General features: G+C 42.7%; 2 protein-coding genes across 23 annotated transcripts in view; one reads left to right on the plus strand and one right to left on the minus strand.

Annotated features, from left to right (window-relative positions):
• Window positions 1–6,592: 6,592 nt before the first annotated feature.
• SCGB3A1 (secretoglobin family 3A member 1) lies at window positions 6,593–8,455 on the plus strand. Of its 2 annotated transcripts, none has more exons than XM_003123626.5 (3): window positions 6,593–6,694; window positions 7,681–7,907; window positions 8,310–8,455. In XM_003123626.5, the coding sequence occupies exons 1-3, from the start codon at window positions 6,640–6,642 to the stop codon at window positions 8,331–8,333; spliced, it is 306 nt and encodes a 101-aa protein (XP_003123674.1). In that variant the 5' UTR covers window positions 6,593–6,639; the 3' UTR covers window positions 8,334–8,455. The 2 variants fall into 2 exon arrangements, with proteins under 2 accessions (XP_003123674.1, XP_020939973.1); XM_021084314.2 differs by having other exon boundaries at window positions 8,313–8,455.
• Window positions 8,456–12,345: 3,890 nt separating this feature from the next.
• Window positions 12,346–20,186, minus strand: part of CNOT6 (CCR4-NOT transcription complex subunit 6) — a 153,360-nt gene continuing 145,519 nt past the window's right edge. For 15 of the 21 annotated variants that reach the window (XM_085013590.1, XM_085013601.1, XM_085013597.1 and 12 more), the window contains 2 exons: window positions 18,458–18,660; window positions 12,346–16,437 (listed from right to left, as the gene is read on the minus strand). In XM_085013590.1, coding sequence (XP_084869716.1) covers window positions 16,225–16,437; window positions 18,458–18,660 — 416 coding nt within the window. In that variant the 3' untranslated portion in view covers window positions 12,346–16,224. The remainder of the gene's footprint in view (window positions 16,438–18,457; window positions 18,661–20,186) is intronic. The other 6 variants (XM_085013604.1, XM_085013603.1, XM_085013595.1 and 3 more) reach the window with 1 other exon arrangement.

The raw sequence follows: 20,186 nt of genomic DNA on the forward strand, positions 1-20,186 counted from the left end.
TTGTCTGCCCTCCCCCTGGCAGGGCTCTGTGGGGAGAAGGGGCCCTGGATAGGAAAGGGGAAGAAGGAAGAGGCTGAGGGAGCCAGATCAATATTGACTCAAGGGAAGGGGCCCATGGAGGCAGGAATGTACACCATGGTGACACCATCTGGAGCCCCAGGGCCCAGAAGCCCGAGCTATGAGGAAGAGGAAGGGGTCCAAAGTGGAGTGTTGGCAGAGGATCGTGGCGTGACCCCTGGGTAGGACAGCTTCAAGCCACGCCAACCCGTACAGGAGAAGCCCAGAAACCTTCCCTGGACATACTCCCTTGAGTGTGGAGACCATCAGGACAGGAGAGGGAGGGATCATCTCCTAGTTGGTTGTCGTGGCCGTCCTGGCCCAGGAGGACTTCCCTGGGAGGGGACGGGGGTCCATATGGGCAGAGGAGTCTCTGAGACCAGGCTACGGCCGGGGGGCTCCAGGATCCTAGGAATGGGCTCCTGGCCCATCCACACCCAGTTTCCGCGAGAAAGGAGTGTAGAGGGAATGAGGAAGGGCACCAGGGAGCTGTTTCCAGGCTTGTGTGTGCACCCGTCTCAGAGACTGACAGAGGAGCAGTTTATATTTGAGGAACTTCACAGACACGGGGTGACTATGCCATAGTGTTGCTGGAATGTCAGCCGTCTCTGTACACCGATGCCGAACAGAAACGTGGAGACAGAGTTGGAGGAAACAGAAACGTGGCTTTCATTGCAGGGCCAGGAGGGGAACACAGCCCGATAGTGCCTCAAGGACCATGGCCCCCTTTGGAGGGGGTGGTGAGGAGTCTTAGAGTGTTTGAGGAGCAGGGTGTGATGTCAGCTCGTAGACACTTTCCTGATTGGTTGGTGGTGAGGTAATTGGGAGTCAGTGTCATCAACCTTCTGATTCCTACCCGTCTGAGGTCTTCGTGCTTGTGGGCCCCATAGATTTGACTTCTTCCACTGGTGAGGGCTTCGGCACCTGAACAACACCTCCAAGGACAGGGCTCAGAATATTATCCATAGTCCTTGAGGAAGAACTAAAGGTCCTTGACTGTTTTGTTTTTTTTCTTTTTAGGGCTGCACTCACAGCATATGTAAGTTCCCAGGCTAGGGATTGAATCAGAGCTGCAGTTGTAGGCCTACGCCACAGCCATAGCAATGCCAGCTTCAAGCCGCATCTGCGACCTACACCACAGCTCACAGCAACGCCAGATCCTTAACCCACTGAGCAAGGCCAGGGATTGAACCTGTGTTCTCATGGATACTAGTTGGATTTGTCACTGCTGAGCCATAACAGGAACTCCTTGGCTTTGTTGAAAGGCTAGACGATTGTTACTCTGCCAGGCTTATCTGTTTTCCTTGTTCTCTGTATTTTCTCATTTCTCTGATTAATTTGAAATTTTCAGGAGTTTTTCTATAGACAAAAAGGCAGTCCGAGGACATGAGTAGGGGTCTGCTGGGGAAGGCCTCACAGGCTTCTTCTTGGTTACAATAGTGAGTTGCTGTAGAAAAGCAAAAGTTGGGCATGGAGAAGCCTCAGAGACAACTCTTGCGATATAACTGGGGCTCCAGCTGCTCACATGTATGAGGGATGGGCTGAGTCCGGCTGCACACAGAGTGGCCACACTCATCACTGAGGGGTGGAATTAATTGGTGTCCACAATCTGCTCCAGTTTGCCCAACAATTTGCTTAACCAGGCTCTCAGACAGCTCAGAAACATAGGTGCTGGACTGACAGAAAGAATGAGAAGAGAATAAGGGTGCTCCTGGGACCTTGGGCAGGAGGTACCTTGCAAGGTGGCCCCCACCCAACATGAAGGGGCTGCCACCTCGATGCCTGTGTCACAGCACAGGGACAACTGCTGATGCTTTCTCTTGGTCTGGCCTTCATTCTGGTCTCTCCCTGCAGGCAGATTTCTTTGATCCTGTCTTCGTGGTGGAATGCGCCCCCAGGTGGGCTCCCAAGATTTTCCCACAGGGTCGGGGGTAACAAGGCCAGCCTCTCATGGGTTCCAGGGCAGAGAGTCCTGGGAGGTGACTCTGTTGGGGTCAGCTACTCTGTGGGAAATGATGTAATGATTGGACTTAGAGGCAGCAAGACAAATATGACCACGTGTCTGTTCTCAGCTGTCCCAGCATGAAAAAGAGCAGGATGCTCACCAATTTGGGACAGCCTTCCCTCTATGTCAGAGGGTAGATTGGACTTTATAAAAATCCCAAAACCTTGGTTGAATGTCAGTGGCAGAGCTGGGCCTGAAGCTGAGCCCCAGCACCTGCCCTTATACCCCAGAAGCCTAGGGATCGTGCTGCATGAGCTCAGGCAGTGCTGGGCCAGGAGCAGCATCACTGCCAAGGAAGGAGGCAGAGGGGCCGCTGATTCCCCTGAACCCAGCCCCAGTTCGGAGTAACAACACTTAACTGCATCGTTTTTGACAGTGGGATCATAAAGGGGACTTGCTTCTGTGACAATGTGCTAGGTGTCCTCCTGTTACTTCTACTTAGGGCTGATGGCTTCTCCGTGAGATGCTAGGTGCCCAGACAGAAGACCACCGCTGCACTTAGGGCTGTGGAAAAATTTTCATTTTCATTTCTCTTTAAGTCAAAAAAGAAGTAATAGTAGTGAATACACACACACACAAGTATATATGTGTGTATATGTATACATATGATGGTTCATCCTGGATTATATTCATTTTTTTTAAATCTTTTCTAGGGCTGCACCCCAGGCATATGGAGGTTTCCAGGCTAGGGGTCTAATCGGAGCTGTAGCTGCCGGCCTCCACCAGAGCCACAGCAATGCGGGATCCGAGCCGCATCTGCGACCTACACCATAGCTCACGGCAATGCCAGATCCCCGACCCACTGAGAGAGGCCAGGGATTGAACCCACATCCTCGTGGATACTAGTCGGATTTGTTTCCACTGTGCCACAATGGGAACTCCTATTTGTGTCGTATTTTATTTTATTTTATTTTATTTTTTGTCTTTTGTCTTTTTAGGGCCACACCCATGGCATATGGAGGTTCCCAGGCTAGGGGTCTAATTGGAGCTACACCTGCTGGCCTACACCACAGCCACAGCAACGCCAGATCCTTAACCCACTGAGTGAAGCCAGGGATCGAACCCACAGCCTCATGGTTCCTAGTTGGATTCGTTTCCGCTGCGCCATGATGGGAACTCCTGTGTCATATTTTAGATTGCACATATAAGTGATATATATGGTATTTATCTTTTGCTTTCTGACTTATTTCACTTAATATAATAATCTCCAGTTGCATCCATGTCACTACACGTGGTGTTATTTCATTCTTTTTTATGGCTGAGTAATATTCCATTGTGTGTGTGTGTGTGTGTGTGTGTGTCTAAAACACAAGCACATATATAAAACACATCTTCTTTACCCACTCATCTGTCAATGTATACTTAGGTTGCTTCCATGTCTTGGCTATTGTGAATAGTGCTAGCAGCTCTAAGCACCATTCACAAGAGCTAAAAGGTGGAAAGACCTTCCATCAATGGATAAGTGGGCAAACAAATTGCATATAATTGCAATATAATATTATTTAGCCATAAAAAGAAATGAAGCACTGACACATGCTACACAGCATTAATAAACCTCAAAAATATTATGCTAAGTGAAAGAAATCAGCTAATAGCTTGTATATTGTATGATTCCACTAATATGAGATATCCAAAATAAACAAATTCATAGAGAGGGATACAACCAATAGCTGGCTGCTAGGGGCCAGAGTAGAGGCAGGAATAGGAAGGGATTGCTTAATGGGTAAGGAGTTTTCTTTCAGGGTGATTAAATGTTTTGAAGCTCAGTAAAGTTTATTGTGCCACTGAATGGTTCGCTTTGAAATTTTATGTGTATGTCATCTCAATAATAATTTCTTAAAAACTTTATTAGATGAACAAAAAGATAATCATTTCCTGGGGTGGAGGGATTGGCAGGGCCAAGGTCAGGGAAGCTCACAGTCTGTACAGGGACTGCCCCATGGGGGGTCAATGGGGAGAGGCCAGGCAAAGGCTGGAAAGAGCTGGCTGCTTGATGGTCCTATGAGGGGAGCTGCTGAAGCCCCCATTCCTCCCTATCCCACACATCCAGGTGACCACCAACACCATGTCCTGCCTGGAGTCTGAGGTTGACTCTCTGGGGAAAGAGAGGGTAACAGGGCACAGACAATTCAAGGGAATTCCCAGGATAGGGCAGCCATGAGGACCCTGTCACCAGAATGGGGCAGAAGGACAGAAGTTTTGACCAGGGCATCTCCATAAAAAATCTATAGCCTGGAGTTCCCGTTGCAGCTCAGTGGTTAACAAACTCAACTAATAGCAGTGAAGACAAAGGTTTAATCCCTGGCCGTGGCTTCTTGTGTCCTAAGGAATGCTGCCGAGATGCAGCCCCACAAGCATGAATTAGATCAGTAATTATGTCGACTCTGAGGACCCACTCACCCTGAATCCTAACCTTGTTCCAGTTCCGACTGAGAATCATGCGAGTCGTGTTATCCAAGCTCCACAGACAGGGCTGCTCTCTGAGCACCAAATGACGATGGGGTCTGGGTGAAGCCAACAGTGTGTGAGCAGTATGAGTGCAGCCCCCTGCACCATCCCCATAACCAAACATCAACGGAAGAGAGTTGTGACTCAAGTCCCCACAGCAAAGGGCAATCTGATCCCAGCCCCCCGGGTCTTTCCACACTCCTCTCCTCCGCCAGAGACCACTGTGGCTGCCAGGGCGGGCTCTTCAGCTGTGGCTGGACCTGAGCAGTTGGGGGCCTGGGAACAATCAACACTTCTCCTCCGCCCCAAGCTGGGATGAACCACACCTGCTCTTTCGAGACCTGTGTCCCCGTCTCAAAGGGACAAGAGGGCATATAAGAACATTCCAGCACCAACTAGCACCGCACTCCCAACACGCACACACACACACAGGTATGTGCATGCGTGCACGCCCTCGTGTGCTCTTTCTCTCTCTCTCTCTCTCTCTCACACACACACACACACACACACACACACACACACACACACACACGACTTTACTGACAATTCTCGGCTGTCCAAACAGCTTCTCCCCAGAGCACATACTCTCTATCCCAAGTGGAGGAGGTGCTCCTGGAAGGGGACACAGTGCAAGGGACACCAGGTCCCTGAGTTTGGCCTGGGAAAATGGCAGGAGACTCATGCCAACATAGAGAAGAGGAAGGTGGGCAGACAGAATCTCCTTGCTTTGAAACTGAAGAAAACTCTCGGCTGTGTCTACATTTCCTTATCTGCTCGTGTTCCTTGTCCTGATTGCCCCGGAACCAGTCTCCACTCTGGGGAGTCCACAGGCCTCGGGTGTTTCGGGAAAACCCTCGGGCTTTCTCCTCTGGCACCCTCTGCCTGCAGAGAGGCAGTTACCCCAACTGCTAAGAGGAAGGAAACTTGTAATCTCACCTTTGCAGGAGGGGCCGGGTCAGAGCAGTGGCCCTGGGGCACTGTGGCTGCCATGGTGGCCAGCTGCCTCCCCAGCCCTGCTGCATCTGCTCTTGTCCTGGCCTCCTGAGCAGCACTCCTTCCAGAAAATCCCTGGAAAAGTGAATTTTCACTAGTTGAAAACACCTTGTCTATTGAACTTAACTTCCACAATGACCATCACTGAAACATACAAATAAAACAGTCAAGGCAAAATATAAGAGAGGCGTGGAGACCACATGAATGCATTCACAGTGGCCACTAACAAGCCCAGCTGTGTCCACGGGCAGCCAGGTTGTGAAGCACCTGCAGAGGTGAGTGTGGCCTTGGGAATTCGGGGAGGATGAATTGGGTGCTGGAGACCACCGCTGTCACTGCTGCCCGCCCCTGCCCCAGGCTGCAAAGGTCAAGACCTGCTTGTAACCACGGGGGTTCTAGGACACTGCCTGAAAATCATCCTCCCCCGATGGGCCGCTGTTTGATTCTGTTTGCTCTCCCTCATTATATTCTGTAGTGACAGGTATGTGAGGACATTCGGAGAAACTTCCCAGCATGTAGACTGATTTCAAAGGTAAGAAAATGTCCCTCATCTTTTTCTTTGCTTTAGTTGCTTTCTGTGGCCCTAACCAGAGAGGTGGCCAGGAGTAAGGGATGATCACATGGGGGGCTACCCAGGGTTTCCCCCTTGTCAACCTCCTTGACCTCCTCAGGGCCAGGAGCACCCCACAGCATGCATGGCATTTCCACGGTCTGGGAACAGGCGGAAGGACTGGGGGTCACAGACATGCCCTTTCCCCACCCATAGCACTATTAGAGGCCAGAAGGGGTCAGGCCAGAAAGCTCTCTGGAAAGGTGAAGGCCTGGGTGGGCCTCGTGCAGACAAAGCATAACCTTCTTTCCCGCACTCACGGGAGGGCCTGGGTGACCCTGCCAAGAGGAAGTCCCTGACACTTCACCCTCACTGGGGTGGGGTAGGGGATACAGGCCTCCCAGGACCCACTGGCCTGATCAGGAAGTTGGCCAGCATACTGGCTGAGCAAACAGTACATTTCTCAGGAAGATGGGGTGAGGCCCCAGCCCTGGAGAGGGGCGAGGACAGGGTATATGAAGCTCACAAGCCCAGGCTCTGGAAGTGTGTCCTAGGTCCTGGGAGCATCCACTGAGCCCAGTTAGCCATGAAGCTCATCACTGCCATCCTGGTGATCTTTGTGGCCTTGCTCAGCCATTCCGGTGAGTGCCCTCAAACCTTCACTCCTGGCCTTTTGTCACGGGGCCCTGGCAGTGGTTCTGCTTGTTCCCATCTTACATTCCAGCTGGTCCTGACCCTGCTGCCTCCACACCTTGGGCGTCAGGCTCCTCATGCTCCAAGGGCTCCGGAAGAGCCAAGGCCACTCCTCTGCTTACTACCTTCCAGGGCTCCCTGTCCCTCTGGACAGGAAATCCTGCTCCTCCCTAAGGTCTTCAAGCCCTCTGGGGCCTGCCCCACCTGAGCCCTCAGGTCTCCTCTCACGTCCCTGCCCACTCTGGTTTCTCTTCCTCACCCACCAACACCAGACCAGGCTCTCCCACCCTCAAGATAGTGCAAACACTGGCCCTGGTCTGGGAACATCCATCTGTTCCCTGCTCCATTCTTTAAGGCACAACCTAGTTGTCCCCTCCTCTGAGAAGCATGCCTTTGTCCCCCAGAGCTCACCTGTCCTCCCTCCATTCTCAAGCTGCCTCCTTTGTCCTTGTCTAGATAGCTCTTTGCTGGGCTACAGCTCTTTGCTTATATAGATTCCTCTTCTAACAAGCCAGGCCTCCTCAGACTCAGCCCAGGGTGAGAGTGGGTGCTCAGGGGCACTGGGAAGGCTGGAAAGCCATCCTGAGCACCTCTTGGAGACAGGACTTCAGCAGTCCTCCTCAGGGCCCCCAGGTCCAGGGGGGTGGTCCTTCTTTACTTTTTTTTTTTTGCTTTTTGGCCACACTCGTGGCATATGGAAGTTCCCAGGCTAGGGGTCAAATTGGAGCTGTAGCTGCCGGCCTACACCACAGCCACAGCAACATGGGATCTGAGCCTTGTCTATGACCTATACCACAGCTCACAGCAATACTGGATCCTTAACCCACTGAGTGAGGCCAGGGATGGAACCTGCATCCTCACAGACACTAGTCGGATTCGTGTTTCCGCTGAGCTACAACAAGAATTCCCAGTACTTCTCTGCTTGTGTTTACAGCTGCAGCTTTCTTGAGGAACAAGCCAAGGGTCCCACATATGGATGCCCTTGCCCCTGCTGTGGATGCCACCACTGGGGTCGTGGCCAACCCTCTTTTCAAAGGCTTCAATCCCCTGAAGTTCATGCTCGCCAGCCTGGGAATCCCGGTGGACCATCTCGTGGAGGGCTCCAGGAAGTGTGTGGCTGAGCTGGGCCCTGAGGCCATGGGGGCCCTGAAGGCTCTGCTGGTAATATGCCCCCCCCCCCCAATTCTGGGCACCCTCCCTGTGCCTGTGCAGGCGGTCCTCACCAGCTGTCCTGCAGAGAGGAAGTCCTCCACTCCTCAAAATCCTACAACAGGCGTCCCAGCCCCATGTCACAGAGACCTCATTGCCCACACCCCAGGAGAAGCTCAGGGTCCTCAGGCAGGAATCCAGATGATCATATCTGAAATGCAGGGGGCTGCGGAGGGCCAGAAGGGGTGAGGTACTGAACATATCTGTCCCAGCACAGAGCAGGTGTAATGACTCACCTGGGAACCCACCCCAGTCACAGCTATGCCTTTCCACCTGAGGTCCGGGGCTTCACTTTGCTCCTGTGGCAGTGGGCTGGAAGGGGGAGCATACTCAAGCTTGGCTTCTCCTTTCCAGAAGGCCCTGACATTCTTTGGCTGAGCTTAGGCTGGAATATCCCTGCCTGGGGACACAATGCTGCCACCTGCAGGCTGGGTACCTGCTGCCCGGCCCTGACTGTTTGTACCCTTCCCCTATTCTCTCAATAAACATGGAAAAGAGCAGCTCTGGGGTTTTTCTTACCTTGATGCCCACCCCTGTTCCTCCCCCTGCCGTGAGCAATAGTGAAAGGAGAGGGGCTTCAGCCTAGGGAGGTACACTACGCCTTGGATTAGGTGAAAAGTGAGGGTGTGTGTGTGTGTGTGTGTGTGTATGTATGTGCGCGCGCGCATGAGCAAAACAGAGAGAGAGAGGAGGAAGCGATTAAAGGTTACAAGGATCAGGAAAGCGTGTAAGACTGGATTTGAAAACTAACTAGGGAGTTCCCATCATGGCGCAGCAGAATGAATCCGATTAGGAACTATGAGGTTTCGGGTTCAATCCCTGGCCTTGCTCAGCGGGTTAAGGATCCGGTGTTGCCGTGAGCTGTGGTATAGGCCAGCAGCTACATCTCCGATTCAACCCCTAGCCTAGGAACCTCCATATGCCACAGGTGTGGCCCTAAATAGACGAAAGACAAACAGAAAAAACAAAAAACAAAAACCTAAAGAAATCGAACAAATTACTAAATTCAGAAATGAAAATTGTGTATTACCAGCCCTACACACACAAAAAGTTATATAATACCATGAATGATTGTATGCTAATGGATCATACAACAATAGGTGATGAACTTTCATCCTCATGAATACATATGATTTTACGAATTAAAATGGCTTTTATTTCATTTTCTAGCCTAATTTCCCTGGCTAGAACATCCAGGACAATGAAGAAAGACAGTGTTTTACAAAAATGAAGTATCTCTCGTTAAGCCTATAGAACTTATCTTCTAATGACTAATCTTACGTAGTGATTTCTGACACATACGCCATTTTCAAGACTATTTTAAAAAGCCTAAAAGAAACAGGCTGAAGTAATAAAATTAGCATCAAATGCTTTTATTATTTCCTGGAATGACTTAACCGTCAAGTAGAGACACATTGGATCTCTTTTGTAGACTAAAATCTAAATGAATTATAATGGGAAATTTAGTAAAAGGCAGCTGGAGAGACAAATTTCTTTGACTAAATGTTTTAGTCAGGTCACTAAAGAAGAAACAAGGGCCTGGGTGGTAAAGTGGTAAAGACATGAGAGGATGGGGTCAGGGTTTGTCTCATGGAATTAATGAATGAACAAAAACTCACTTACCTTCTTTTCTCTCACAGGTGAGTGAGGCAGGACTTGAGGTTTTTATTGATTCTATTTCCTAAATGTTCCAAACTCCCCTTCCTTTCTACTCTTACTGCCCTGTTAGCTGTCCTCATCTTCTCATCTGTCAACTGGACTACATCAGAAACCAGCTAACTAATCATTCTTTTAATCCACTCTCAACAGCGGTGCTAGAAGAACTTTCTAAAACACAAACCGGGTGGGTAACACCATTTCCATTTCAAACCCTGTATGTCTCTTTACCACCACCTACAGGAAGAAGTTCAAACTTTTAGTACATGATTCAAAAAGACTTACACCAAGTTCAGAATCCACTGGGTTCCAGAAAGACTGACATCATGTTCAAAATCCATTCCATTCATAGCTATACACATTTCCCAAAGGCTTTTAATATAGCTCCTATTATTCCTCCAGTAAACAAGTTCTTGGTGTTTCAAAACCAGCTCTACAGTCATCTCTGGAAGACTATAGACCTATGTAGACAGAGGTTTGCTTCCTCCATACCTAGTGTATCTTTAATACATATTACACTGGATTATAATGACCAATGAACAATCTGAAGTCAGATTCTGTGTCTGACATGAAGAAATTCTCAATGAGTATTCATCAATATGGTGACTAGGAGAAACAGATTAAGGACCACTCTGATTCATCAAAATGGACCAATTACATATAGAACTCCCACCCATCACATCTGTCCTAAGTTACCACTAGCAAGCATCATGTTGGTGGGGAGACAGTAGCTCCTCACATAAAAGCTCAGAATGTGAGCACATCCTCCTCACACATACACCCTTGTCCTGAGAATCAGCCACCCGCCTTAGCATGAATTTAAAAGGAAAGCAAGTCCTGTATTTCATGCATTTTTTTTTTTTTTCCTGCCTGGATTTGTTCACACCATCATCTCCTTTTCAGTGTCTTTCATGGACCAGGCTTTCAAGAATTATACAAAACTTGAGAAAAAAGATAGTACTAGCAAGACTGCCATGAAGGGGAGATACTGAAATCACCAGGACTATAGGGTTGCCAATCAAAAGCCATTAATTAACAAAAAAGTCTTTCTGAGTTGTCTCTTTGGAACCCCATAGCTTAAGTCCACTTTGCTAGTAAAAAGTATTTGGCAGTAAGAACTCTTGAGACTACCTCCAGTCACACTGGTGAACAGTTTCTCATGACAGGTCTAACATACTTCAACAGCTTTTGAGTAGATTGGAGTGATCTGAGGTGTGCAGTTCAACAGACATCTCTCTATTCATTTGTAAATGTTAATATTACTAAAGAAACTGTAGAAACTGGTCTTCAAGCCACGTTGTAATCCAGCAGTCTTCTCAATTCCCAGCTATGAACTAGGTGGTTAGATTCATTGGGGGAACAATTATTTAGAACATTTATTTTATTATTTGGATAAGGTTATTAACTTACAGAAATAGTCTCAAGTTCTTATTGTTAGTAAAAACTATCTTGAATAAGATTCTTCTGATACAGAATTTGTATATTAAAATTGTCTTTAAAGTATCTGTGAAAGCTTTTTTTTTTTTTTTTTTTTTTTTGTCTTTTGTCTTTGTTGTTGTTGTTGCTATTTCTTGGGCCGCTCCCACGGCATATGGAGGTTCCCAGGCTAGGGGTTGAATCGGAGCTGTAGCCACCGGCCTACGCCAGAGCCACAGCAACGCGGGATCCGAGCCGCGTCTGCAACCTACACCACAGCTCACGGCAACGCCGGATCGTTAACCCACAGAGCAAGGGAAGGGACCGAACCCGCAACCTCATGGTTCCTAGTCGGATTCGTTAACCACTGCGCCACGACGCGGACTCCCCTGTGAAAGCTTATTTTAAACTCAATTTAAATCTGAATACCTAGATAACGCAAGAAGGAAATTCTCAGTATATATAACATTGTTACCTAAAACCTAAAAACTTTATTTCACATATACTTCAGATCATGTTCCTTAGGTACTTGTTCCTCTAAAGAACATTAACTGGAATTTATAAATATGGGCATACCTGTTAACCTTTACAACTTATTTCTTTGGCAATTATAAGAAAGAAGACTTCTGTTACAGAGGTAAAATTATATATTAAGGGTTAGGTACAAAATGCCTACTTTAGGAACTAGACATCTCAGCAAAACAAACATTCATTTTACCTAAATTATACTGTGATTTTAAAGCATTTTTTCCCCAGCATCTACGTAAAAACTTATATTTGATAGAGAAGTAGTTTCTAAAAAGCAAATAGACTTAATGTTCTGAAGAGTTAGGAAGTCAAACATTTTTTAAGTTTATATGTATGACAAAATATACATGTAACAAGTAAAACATTTAATGAATTAGTATAACCCCACTAATACAATATTTGCTACTATATTTAAAAGCATTTATTTAAAATATGTCAACTTCCTTCCAAAGGATGAAAGACATATGAGCCCCTTTCTTATACTATGAGGTATATGATAACAAAAATGCTAAAAAGCAAAAGGACCATCAGTTGCCTGAATATAAAATTGAACTTTGGCAAAGATATGACATGAGTGTTATACAGAGTAACACAGCCAATAAGGAGATTCTTATGTCTACATCATTTACCCATATCATGATGGCCCTGTGCCCATTCACTCTTCCCTTTCAAAGGGTGAGTTATAACCCTGTCCCAGATGACTCAGAATTTTAAATAGGTGGTCTGCTGATTAACACATATTTTTCTTAAACCTCAGTGCTACAGCTGTACAAATTACACCTTTAAAATATTTGAAACAGATATTGAATTTATTGGTTGGCTATGAGTAGGAAAATACATCAGTAAAGAAAAGAGACCCTGTATATAAATATAATACTAGCTAGTTACAATTTGACCAAGAAGGTTCCACTGAAAAGAATAGTAAAAGCCCTTGTTACCACCAGTCCATAGGTCATATTCAACTTCCCATTACCCTTACCAAAGAGCTGCCTAGGCAAATGGGACATTACTTTGAGCTTAGTGCAGATAATGTGCTAGGTTTTGTTACATGAATGGTAAACAAAAGTTAGTCCAGTGCATTACACAATATAATGTACTGTGAATAAAGACTAGATACTCTATTTTTGACACTACTTCAACATACTGGTTAGTAAAATTTATGTAACCAAAAAGAAGAGTACATTTTAAGTGAACATCTTAAAAATACTGTTTATGAGACGAGTTGGGGAGAAACACTTGCTAAAGGTGTTCTTTGAATTAACTGCAGCATTTGTATTAGATATTCTTGTTGGTTTATTAAAAGAACATACTGTGGTAATTGTTTTGCCTAGGTTAGCTTTTGTACTTATATGACATGACCCTGAAACCCTAAAAGTATCTAAGGAAATTAATTCTGTGAGTTTAAATGGTAAAATATGTAATATGTAAAACTGGAATTTATTATTGAAAATCTGAAGTCTTAGAAGAGCTTTGAAATTTTAATTTCAACATTTAGAAGTGCATTCTACCAAATTTAATAATGTTCTTAGGTTTCAAAGTGCTAACTCAAAGTAAGTTTTCCTGGTTGTCACCAAATCAAGTAAAAACAGAAGATAAAAAAACACATTTCTTGAAGATGTTCCCTGCCTATTTTCTAGGACTATTAAAGTTGCAATCAACAATTTATTTCTATACCTTTAGTTTAAATAATGCCATAAATTAATTTTGATGAACATTATTTAAATTCTTAAATCATAAATAACTACCACTAATACAGTAAACTGTACCTCCAGAGATTTTCACAAGGAACTGAGTGCCTCCAAATTTCTGCTCATTAAAACAGAAAATATACTGCAAATTTTCTGTAAAACATTCATAAGATGGATTTATCCAGTAAGAACACTGAAATTACATTATGGCAACACATTAAATATATTTGTACAGAATTTTTGGAAAAAACCTGTAACTGTGAGAACATACTAGTTTTTATTGCATCTTAGGGAGTATGGATTACTGGAAATTATTTAGGACACAGATAATACTTAAAACCTTGCTTAGCAAAAGTATCAGTCTATTTTGTAGACCCCAATTTTTTTTCTCTTTTGTAGGTTACATTTGTAAGTAAGTCTTGGTTTAATTTATCGCTACTGAATAAGGCTTCTCGGAGAAGCTGTTCAAACTAACCCACAGAATGTAGTACACCTAGAAGAGGCAAGAACAAACATTTTCAAGACATAACAGGCCACTATATCTTACTATGCTTACCCTAAATTCAAATATACTGTAGGTAATAACAAAAACAGATGAAAACATCCTGTGTAAAGCTCAAACCTTTAGCATCTAACAAGTGCACTCTAGTTCCAGTATCTATGATAAGAATACAATCCTCCATTAAAAAATACAAAATGAGTAAGTGCTTCTCCCCTCTCCCTTTCATAAAGCTTTCTGGACCTGTTATTACATAATGTAGGTAAAACGGTCTCATCAGTCCAACCAGATCCAGCTTGCCCGTTCTGGAAATTGTCATGATGCACATTACCAACACAGTGTTTAGGGAAAATGAGTAAACACACCTTTTATTCACACTTTACAAAACAAAACAAAACAAAACCAAAACCCCCAGAAACCCCATAAAAAGTTATGCATTGGTTCTATATCAATATTACCAGCTTTCCAATGTACTGATTATAAACTGGATGTGTTTGGTGTCAGCACAACTTAAAAAGCAAAAACAAAAACAAAAAACGTCACAACAAAATAAAAAAAAAAAAATCCACACACATACACACAAAAAAACAAAACTCAAAGGAAAAACCAGGTCCCAGACAAAGATTCAAGATCAAAACTTTCTGGAGAATTTTTAAAAACAAAAACAAAAAGATTCATTTACTTAAACAGTATGGAATTTTATTTTCTCTTAAAAACAGAATAAGCACATTTAAGTGCTGAACATTTTTCATAAAATTTTAAGTCATTATCCAAAATGACTCATTCTCTGTATAAAAATTGCTATTAACATTCAACAATTTCTTTTCTTAATGCTCACATACATGGTGTCCTTTTGCTCCCCTGCCTGCAGTTGAAACAAAAGCAGTTAGACCAAGTTCCTTCTGAATTCATTTGATTTTTGAGAGACAAATGAATAAATGAAAACAGAACATATACAAGTTAACGTTGCAAAGTTAAAAAGCTGGCTTTAATCTCTATTCTACTAATGGCACTATGGGCAAAATACAGGGTATATAACTTTTAGCTTGGTTGACATATTAAAATGACTTAGTCACTTAAAAATGATCTGAAGTATTGTCTTAGGGACCTGTTTTGAAAATACATTTCATTTATTTTATACTGCTTCATAAACGGAAAATTACTTTTTTAAAAAAAGGAATGATTAAAAAAAAAACATGGAGACTAAGGAATACATGGAAAACAAAAAGAATTCACATGATAGTAGTATTCTGGGTGACGAACAGCACTGTGCAATGACACCAAGAAGCAGTGCTTGGGTCTGGTGAGCAAAGACCCAGGGACCCACCCTATGAACATGTTCCAAAATGTGATATTCAATGCTTCACAATCGAAAAAAAGCCACAGCTCATACAAAAAGCATTTTCATAAAACTCTCACAAATGTTAAAACAGTATTTTTAAAAATATAAAAGAGGATGCACAGATTTTCTCTGCATGCACAGGCAGTGCTTGGTGAGAACAAATTCAGGCAGGCACAGTGGAGATAGTACAGGAAGTATCTCAAAAAAGGAGTTAAGAAGCTGTACTTAAGCAGCTGTAATTTTTTAACTTAAAAAAGTTAAAGATTTTAAAATACCAGAATGTACATATATCAAGCATTACATTCAAATCCATAAATGCCTACAGATCATTCACTGCTCAGCTTATCTATCCTGATAGATATTAAACCCCAGGAATTCATGGGTAAGTTGCCTCTGGTTCAAGAAAATGTCCTAAGCTTTAAACAGATTTAGATTTAAAGAGCAATGTTCTCGATTTAAAAAAGAAGTAGTACAAAAGGGCTAACTAAACCCTAACAGTGCAAATCATCAGCAGAGAAAGTCTGTTGCAACTTCTTTTACAAGCTGGCCTTTATAACACATGAAACAGGTTAAAAAAAAAAACAAAAACAACTTAGCCTTAGATTACAATACAATCATTTCCAAATCTGATTTTTTAGTACAAAATTTCATAAATCAGGTCTTCTGTGGAGCATATACAATCATAAAGGCTAAATTCAAATTCTCTATTTTACAAACAAGTCTGAAAAAGGAGGGAGTAAAGTATGGAAGGATGGTCTCTGGATGTTATTACTGGCCTCAAAAAAGTAGTGCTACAGATTTCTGTGCAAAGAGAATATGCTGTTCCAACATTTTCCTATTTCAAGGCATGAAAATATTATATTGGACAGAAGAAACAGGAAAATTACTTGTAACAATTTAAAGATAGGTGCAAACACACCAATCCCTGTCTAACAGTATATAAAGCATATTGGGCTCAGAATTTGTCTGTTGCTAGCACCTGGCTTTCATACTATATCCTTATCAAATAATCAGATTGAAAACTCAAATCATCATTAAGAAAAACAAAAAAATCCCTGGTGGCCATACCTCACTCCCCTATATTCAGATTATTTTATGAGTTTATGAGTGAAATTGAGGTCATCCTCTGAAGGTACTTGACTACCTCCTGCCAGGAAGATGAATGCCGTTAACTTGGGGCAGGAAAGGCAGTAAGAGCTCCAGTTGTGCAAAAAGTGAGAAGTGGTCGGAGGGGATGAGTGGGTGTGGGCAGCCGCTGATATTATTCTCAACTAGCCAATGGTGGTCCAGAGGTCCCAGGATGCCTAAAGTGTTCAGCTGAGGTTTAGAATAGAAGATGTAGTCAATTATACCCTGAAAAACAGAAGGCAAAAAGAAAAAAAAAAAAAAAAAAAAAGACAAGGACCCACATAAGATAACACTGAAATACTGAGACTTTCCAAGACATATCCTTACAGTCATGTTGGATAAACAAAGAAACTTAGCCCACAGGAAAAGGCAGTACTATATAAACCAAATGGTGCCCCAAAGTCAGAATGAAGAAAGTTTAGGGACGATAATCATTCTTCCTCCCATCTGGATCTTTTCAGAATCTCTAAGGCAACCTAAAGAATCCTTCTTGTTATGGCCTCTGCTTCTCTTTCCTAATTTAATTTGTGACACCTTTCCTTGCTCATTATCCCACTGCTATACCAGTGCTTATTCTGGGTGGGGGCCATGGTCATGGTGGTGGTGAAGTGGGGGTACATTCCCTACAGATGCCAAGCTCTTTCCTGCCCCAGGGCTTCCAACATGCTATGCTGTCCCTTCTTGTCTGGAATACTTGTGATCTGGCCAATTGCTTCTTAACTTTCAATTGCCAAGTTTAATCACTTTACTCAAACCTTCCTGAATCCTGTATGAATTACTCACTTAATAGCACCTACCACCTCTGATTCTCTCCCCTTGCTAATGCACACGGCAAGGTGTAACTATACACTCATCTGTGTGGTTGAGACTTATCTCTCCCACCAGATCTCTGCTCTCCATACTCTCAAAAGCACCCAGGCACACAGCATCTGGCACACGGCTAAGTTACTCTCGGTTTGCTTCTCTCTTCCTATAACTTCAGCCTCTCCTTCACAGGCAAAAGCATTTAGGTGCATTCAAGTGTCTTCTTCCTAACTTTATATCAGTAATAGGAACAAGAGAAAAAACAACAACAACCCTAATCTTTTCCATCTTTTGGTTATCACCCTCACCTCTTCTTCAAACAATCTGCTTGAAATAAGAATCTAAAAGTTGGTTTTTCCTATCTCATTGCTCATTATTCTTCAACTCATCATATTCTAGTTTCTCTGACCAGCTCTCCAGTGAAACAACTCCATCGGTATCTTTATGAAGCTTAACACTCACTCCTTTTTCCCCCAGAAAACCTTTCTTTCCTTGGCATTTAAGTTTCCATACTATCCCAGTTTTCCTTCTCTCTGGTTACTATCATTTACATGTTAGTTTTCCCCCAGAGTCTACTTTGGTCTCTCTTCAACTCTATATACTCATCTGTTCCCACGGTTAAATCATTATCTACAGTACAATGGATTCTCCAAAGTCAAACTGAAAAAACAAAACAAAACTGTCAGTTTTCAACTGTTTCTCAAAGGAGTCCAAACAACCCTCCTCTCCAAAATTAAGAACCGGTTAACACAATACTCACACTATTCTAACAGATAATTTAACCTGAATGATTATTTTTTCCACAAGGTTAGAAATGCAAAACTAGGATATAAGAGAGCAGAAATGCAAAAAAAAAAAAAAAAAAAAAAGTGGAGAAAAAGGACAGATGAACACAAGCCCAAAACAATCATTGATAATAAAAATGAGGAGAATCATTAAGGAAAAGTTCCATTTTGTAATCCATTAATTGTGTACAAAGGTATATAAAATATATTTTAGAAATTAAAAAATGGCTGGTGACAAAGCACATTTGGTTCTCAAGGAGTACAGTGTCAATTAAATTGAAAGAGGAGAGACGGAACACCTCATCTGAACTGATATCAAGTTAGATATGACGGTTTTGCATATCCACGCTGTTAGTAATGAGCCTATAAAAAATTAACTGCCCAAAGAGATGACAGTTACTCAGGATTTACTATCATTATTTCATCTGATTTCTTACCCCTGGAAATGATTCAAACAGGTATCTATAAGGCAGGGATGAGACTCTAATTAAATGTAATTCTACTCTAATGACATGGAATAACAAAAGAACATTGCTGTCAACTATACTGAGATACCTTAATTCCATTCTGAATATTAACATTTTAAAGCCATTGTAAAGTTACAAGACTCTCTTACAAAATGGATGTTTTAAAAATTTATTAACCTCAAGACTCACCTTAAAATCAAATGTGTAATTTGTGTAAGGCATCAGGCCACTCTCATAGGCACTCTTTAACTTGAAACCGTGAGTGATCCTTCCATTGGTTGTCCCATTTTTCCCATTACAGCTGAAGTTTGTAAGACTTTCATTATATCTCAGTTCCTTGAAGTCTTTATGATTTGTTTCTACTCCACCAGTGCTCAAATATTCTACAACACCTATAATGAAAATAAATGTACCTGTTGCATTGTAAAGTATAACATAGAGTGAATAACTAACACATAACTAATAAGATAATTCAATAGTAAACAGCTTTAAATCACACATATTCCCACTTTTTAAAATGTTTTCACATTTGCCAGAGCTTATAGAAATTCATTTCTATGTGGTTTTAGTAATAGTATAATATTTTACATTTACACTTTACTGTATCACAAGAACTTATGTGTTTTCTCAATTATGTTTTTAATGACTGTGTAATACAACTGGGCTGATGTATAGTATTTGTGAAACCACTGTTTTTTAAAAATTCATGTTGTTTCTACTTAAAAAAAAATTAACACCACAACCAACATCTTGGTATGTAGGTTTCTGCTTGTTTACTTAGTACAAAATACTAAGATTAGGATTAACTGACCCAATATTTATATTGCCAACTATGAAAGAGTTACAGAGCAACTTCACCATCCCTAGACACTAACATCCCAATATGTTAAAGCATAAGATGGGCTCCACAAATATCAGGATCTGAGCCGCGTCTGTGACCTACACCACAGCTCATAGCAATGCCAAATCCTTAACCTACTGAGCAAGGCCAGGGATCAAACCTGCAACCTAGTTGGATTCATTTCCACTGCGCCATGACGGGAACTCCCACAAATATTTATTTTAATTTTCATTTAATTAGCAAAATTGCACATTTTCCCATGTACGGTTTTTTGCTATTAAAATACTGGATTTTGCAACATGGAAATGGGTCTTAAGATCTGTATTATTTAACAAGAGTCTCTCTTTGCCTCTCAGACACTTTGCAGCTACATAGTGCATGAGGAGTTCGGCATCTTGGGAGCTCTGTAACAAGAGTTTGATTTCTGGCCCAGAACAATGGGTTAAGGATCCAGTGTTGCCAAAGCCGTGGCTTGGGTCGTGACTGTGGCTGGGATCTGATCCCTGGCCCAGGAACTCCATATGCTGCAGGGCAGCCAAAAAAGGAAAAAAAAAATAAATAAAGCATGAGAAGTATATAGAGAAATTGCTAGAAATCCCCAGATAGCTCTGATGAGGTGATTTAAAGAGTTATGGATCTGAGACACCTTTATTTCCCCTGGAAACTAATTTTAACATAGTTTATACATTATTAATGGATGTCATCTGATGGCAACGATGTGCTATTGAATTTAACCACTCCAAAACTGTGTGTGTGCACACATTCATGCATGCATGTATTTCCACGGTAAAGTATTCTTATGTATATGAGAAAGTATAAACAAGGGGCTGAAGGTCAAAAAAGAAATACTTGGTTTGATATTTCAAGGACTACAGTTTATTCACTGTACTATCAATGGAAAAGTATTCAAGAATAAGGCTTTCTGTATTCTGCTTTGTAATAAAAATCAAGATTCTTATTCTTTTTTTGTTAAAGGTCACCTGCCTGATCTACATTAATAAAAAAACCCTCAATTTCCACCCAAGGTGTATTTTTCTAATCAAGCCCACCAAAATTTGAGATCCTTTAATACACAGC

This window comes from Sus scrofa, chromosome 2, assembly GCF_054392235.1.
Source record: "Sus scrofa isolate SSC_HxYL_T2T_F1_AM1 chromosome 2, Sscrofa_HxYL_maternal_Yorkshire_Landrace_v2.0, whole genome shotgun sequence".
Taxonomy (NCBI): Eukaryota; Metazoa; Chordata; class Mammalia; order Artiodactyla; family Suidae; genus Sus; species Sus scrofa.

What these genes read in the sequence shown, in the direction of transcription:
- SCGB3A1 (XM_003123626.5), top strand. Translation starts at nt 6,640, where the DNA reads ATGAAGCTCATCACTGCCATCCTGGTGATCTTTGTGGCCTTGCTCAGC. An exon ending in GGCCTTGCTCAGCCATTCCG is followed by an intron (nt 6,695 to 7,680) that starts GTGAGTGCCCTC and finishes TTGTGTTTACAG; the next exon opens with CTGCAGCTTTCTTGAGGAAC. An exon ending in GGGCCCTGAAGGCTCTGCTG is followed by an intron (nt 7,908 to 8,309) that starts GTAATATGCCCC and finishes TCTCCTTTCCAG; the next exon opens with AAGGCCCTGACATTCTTTGG.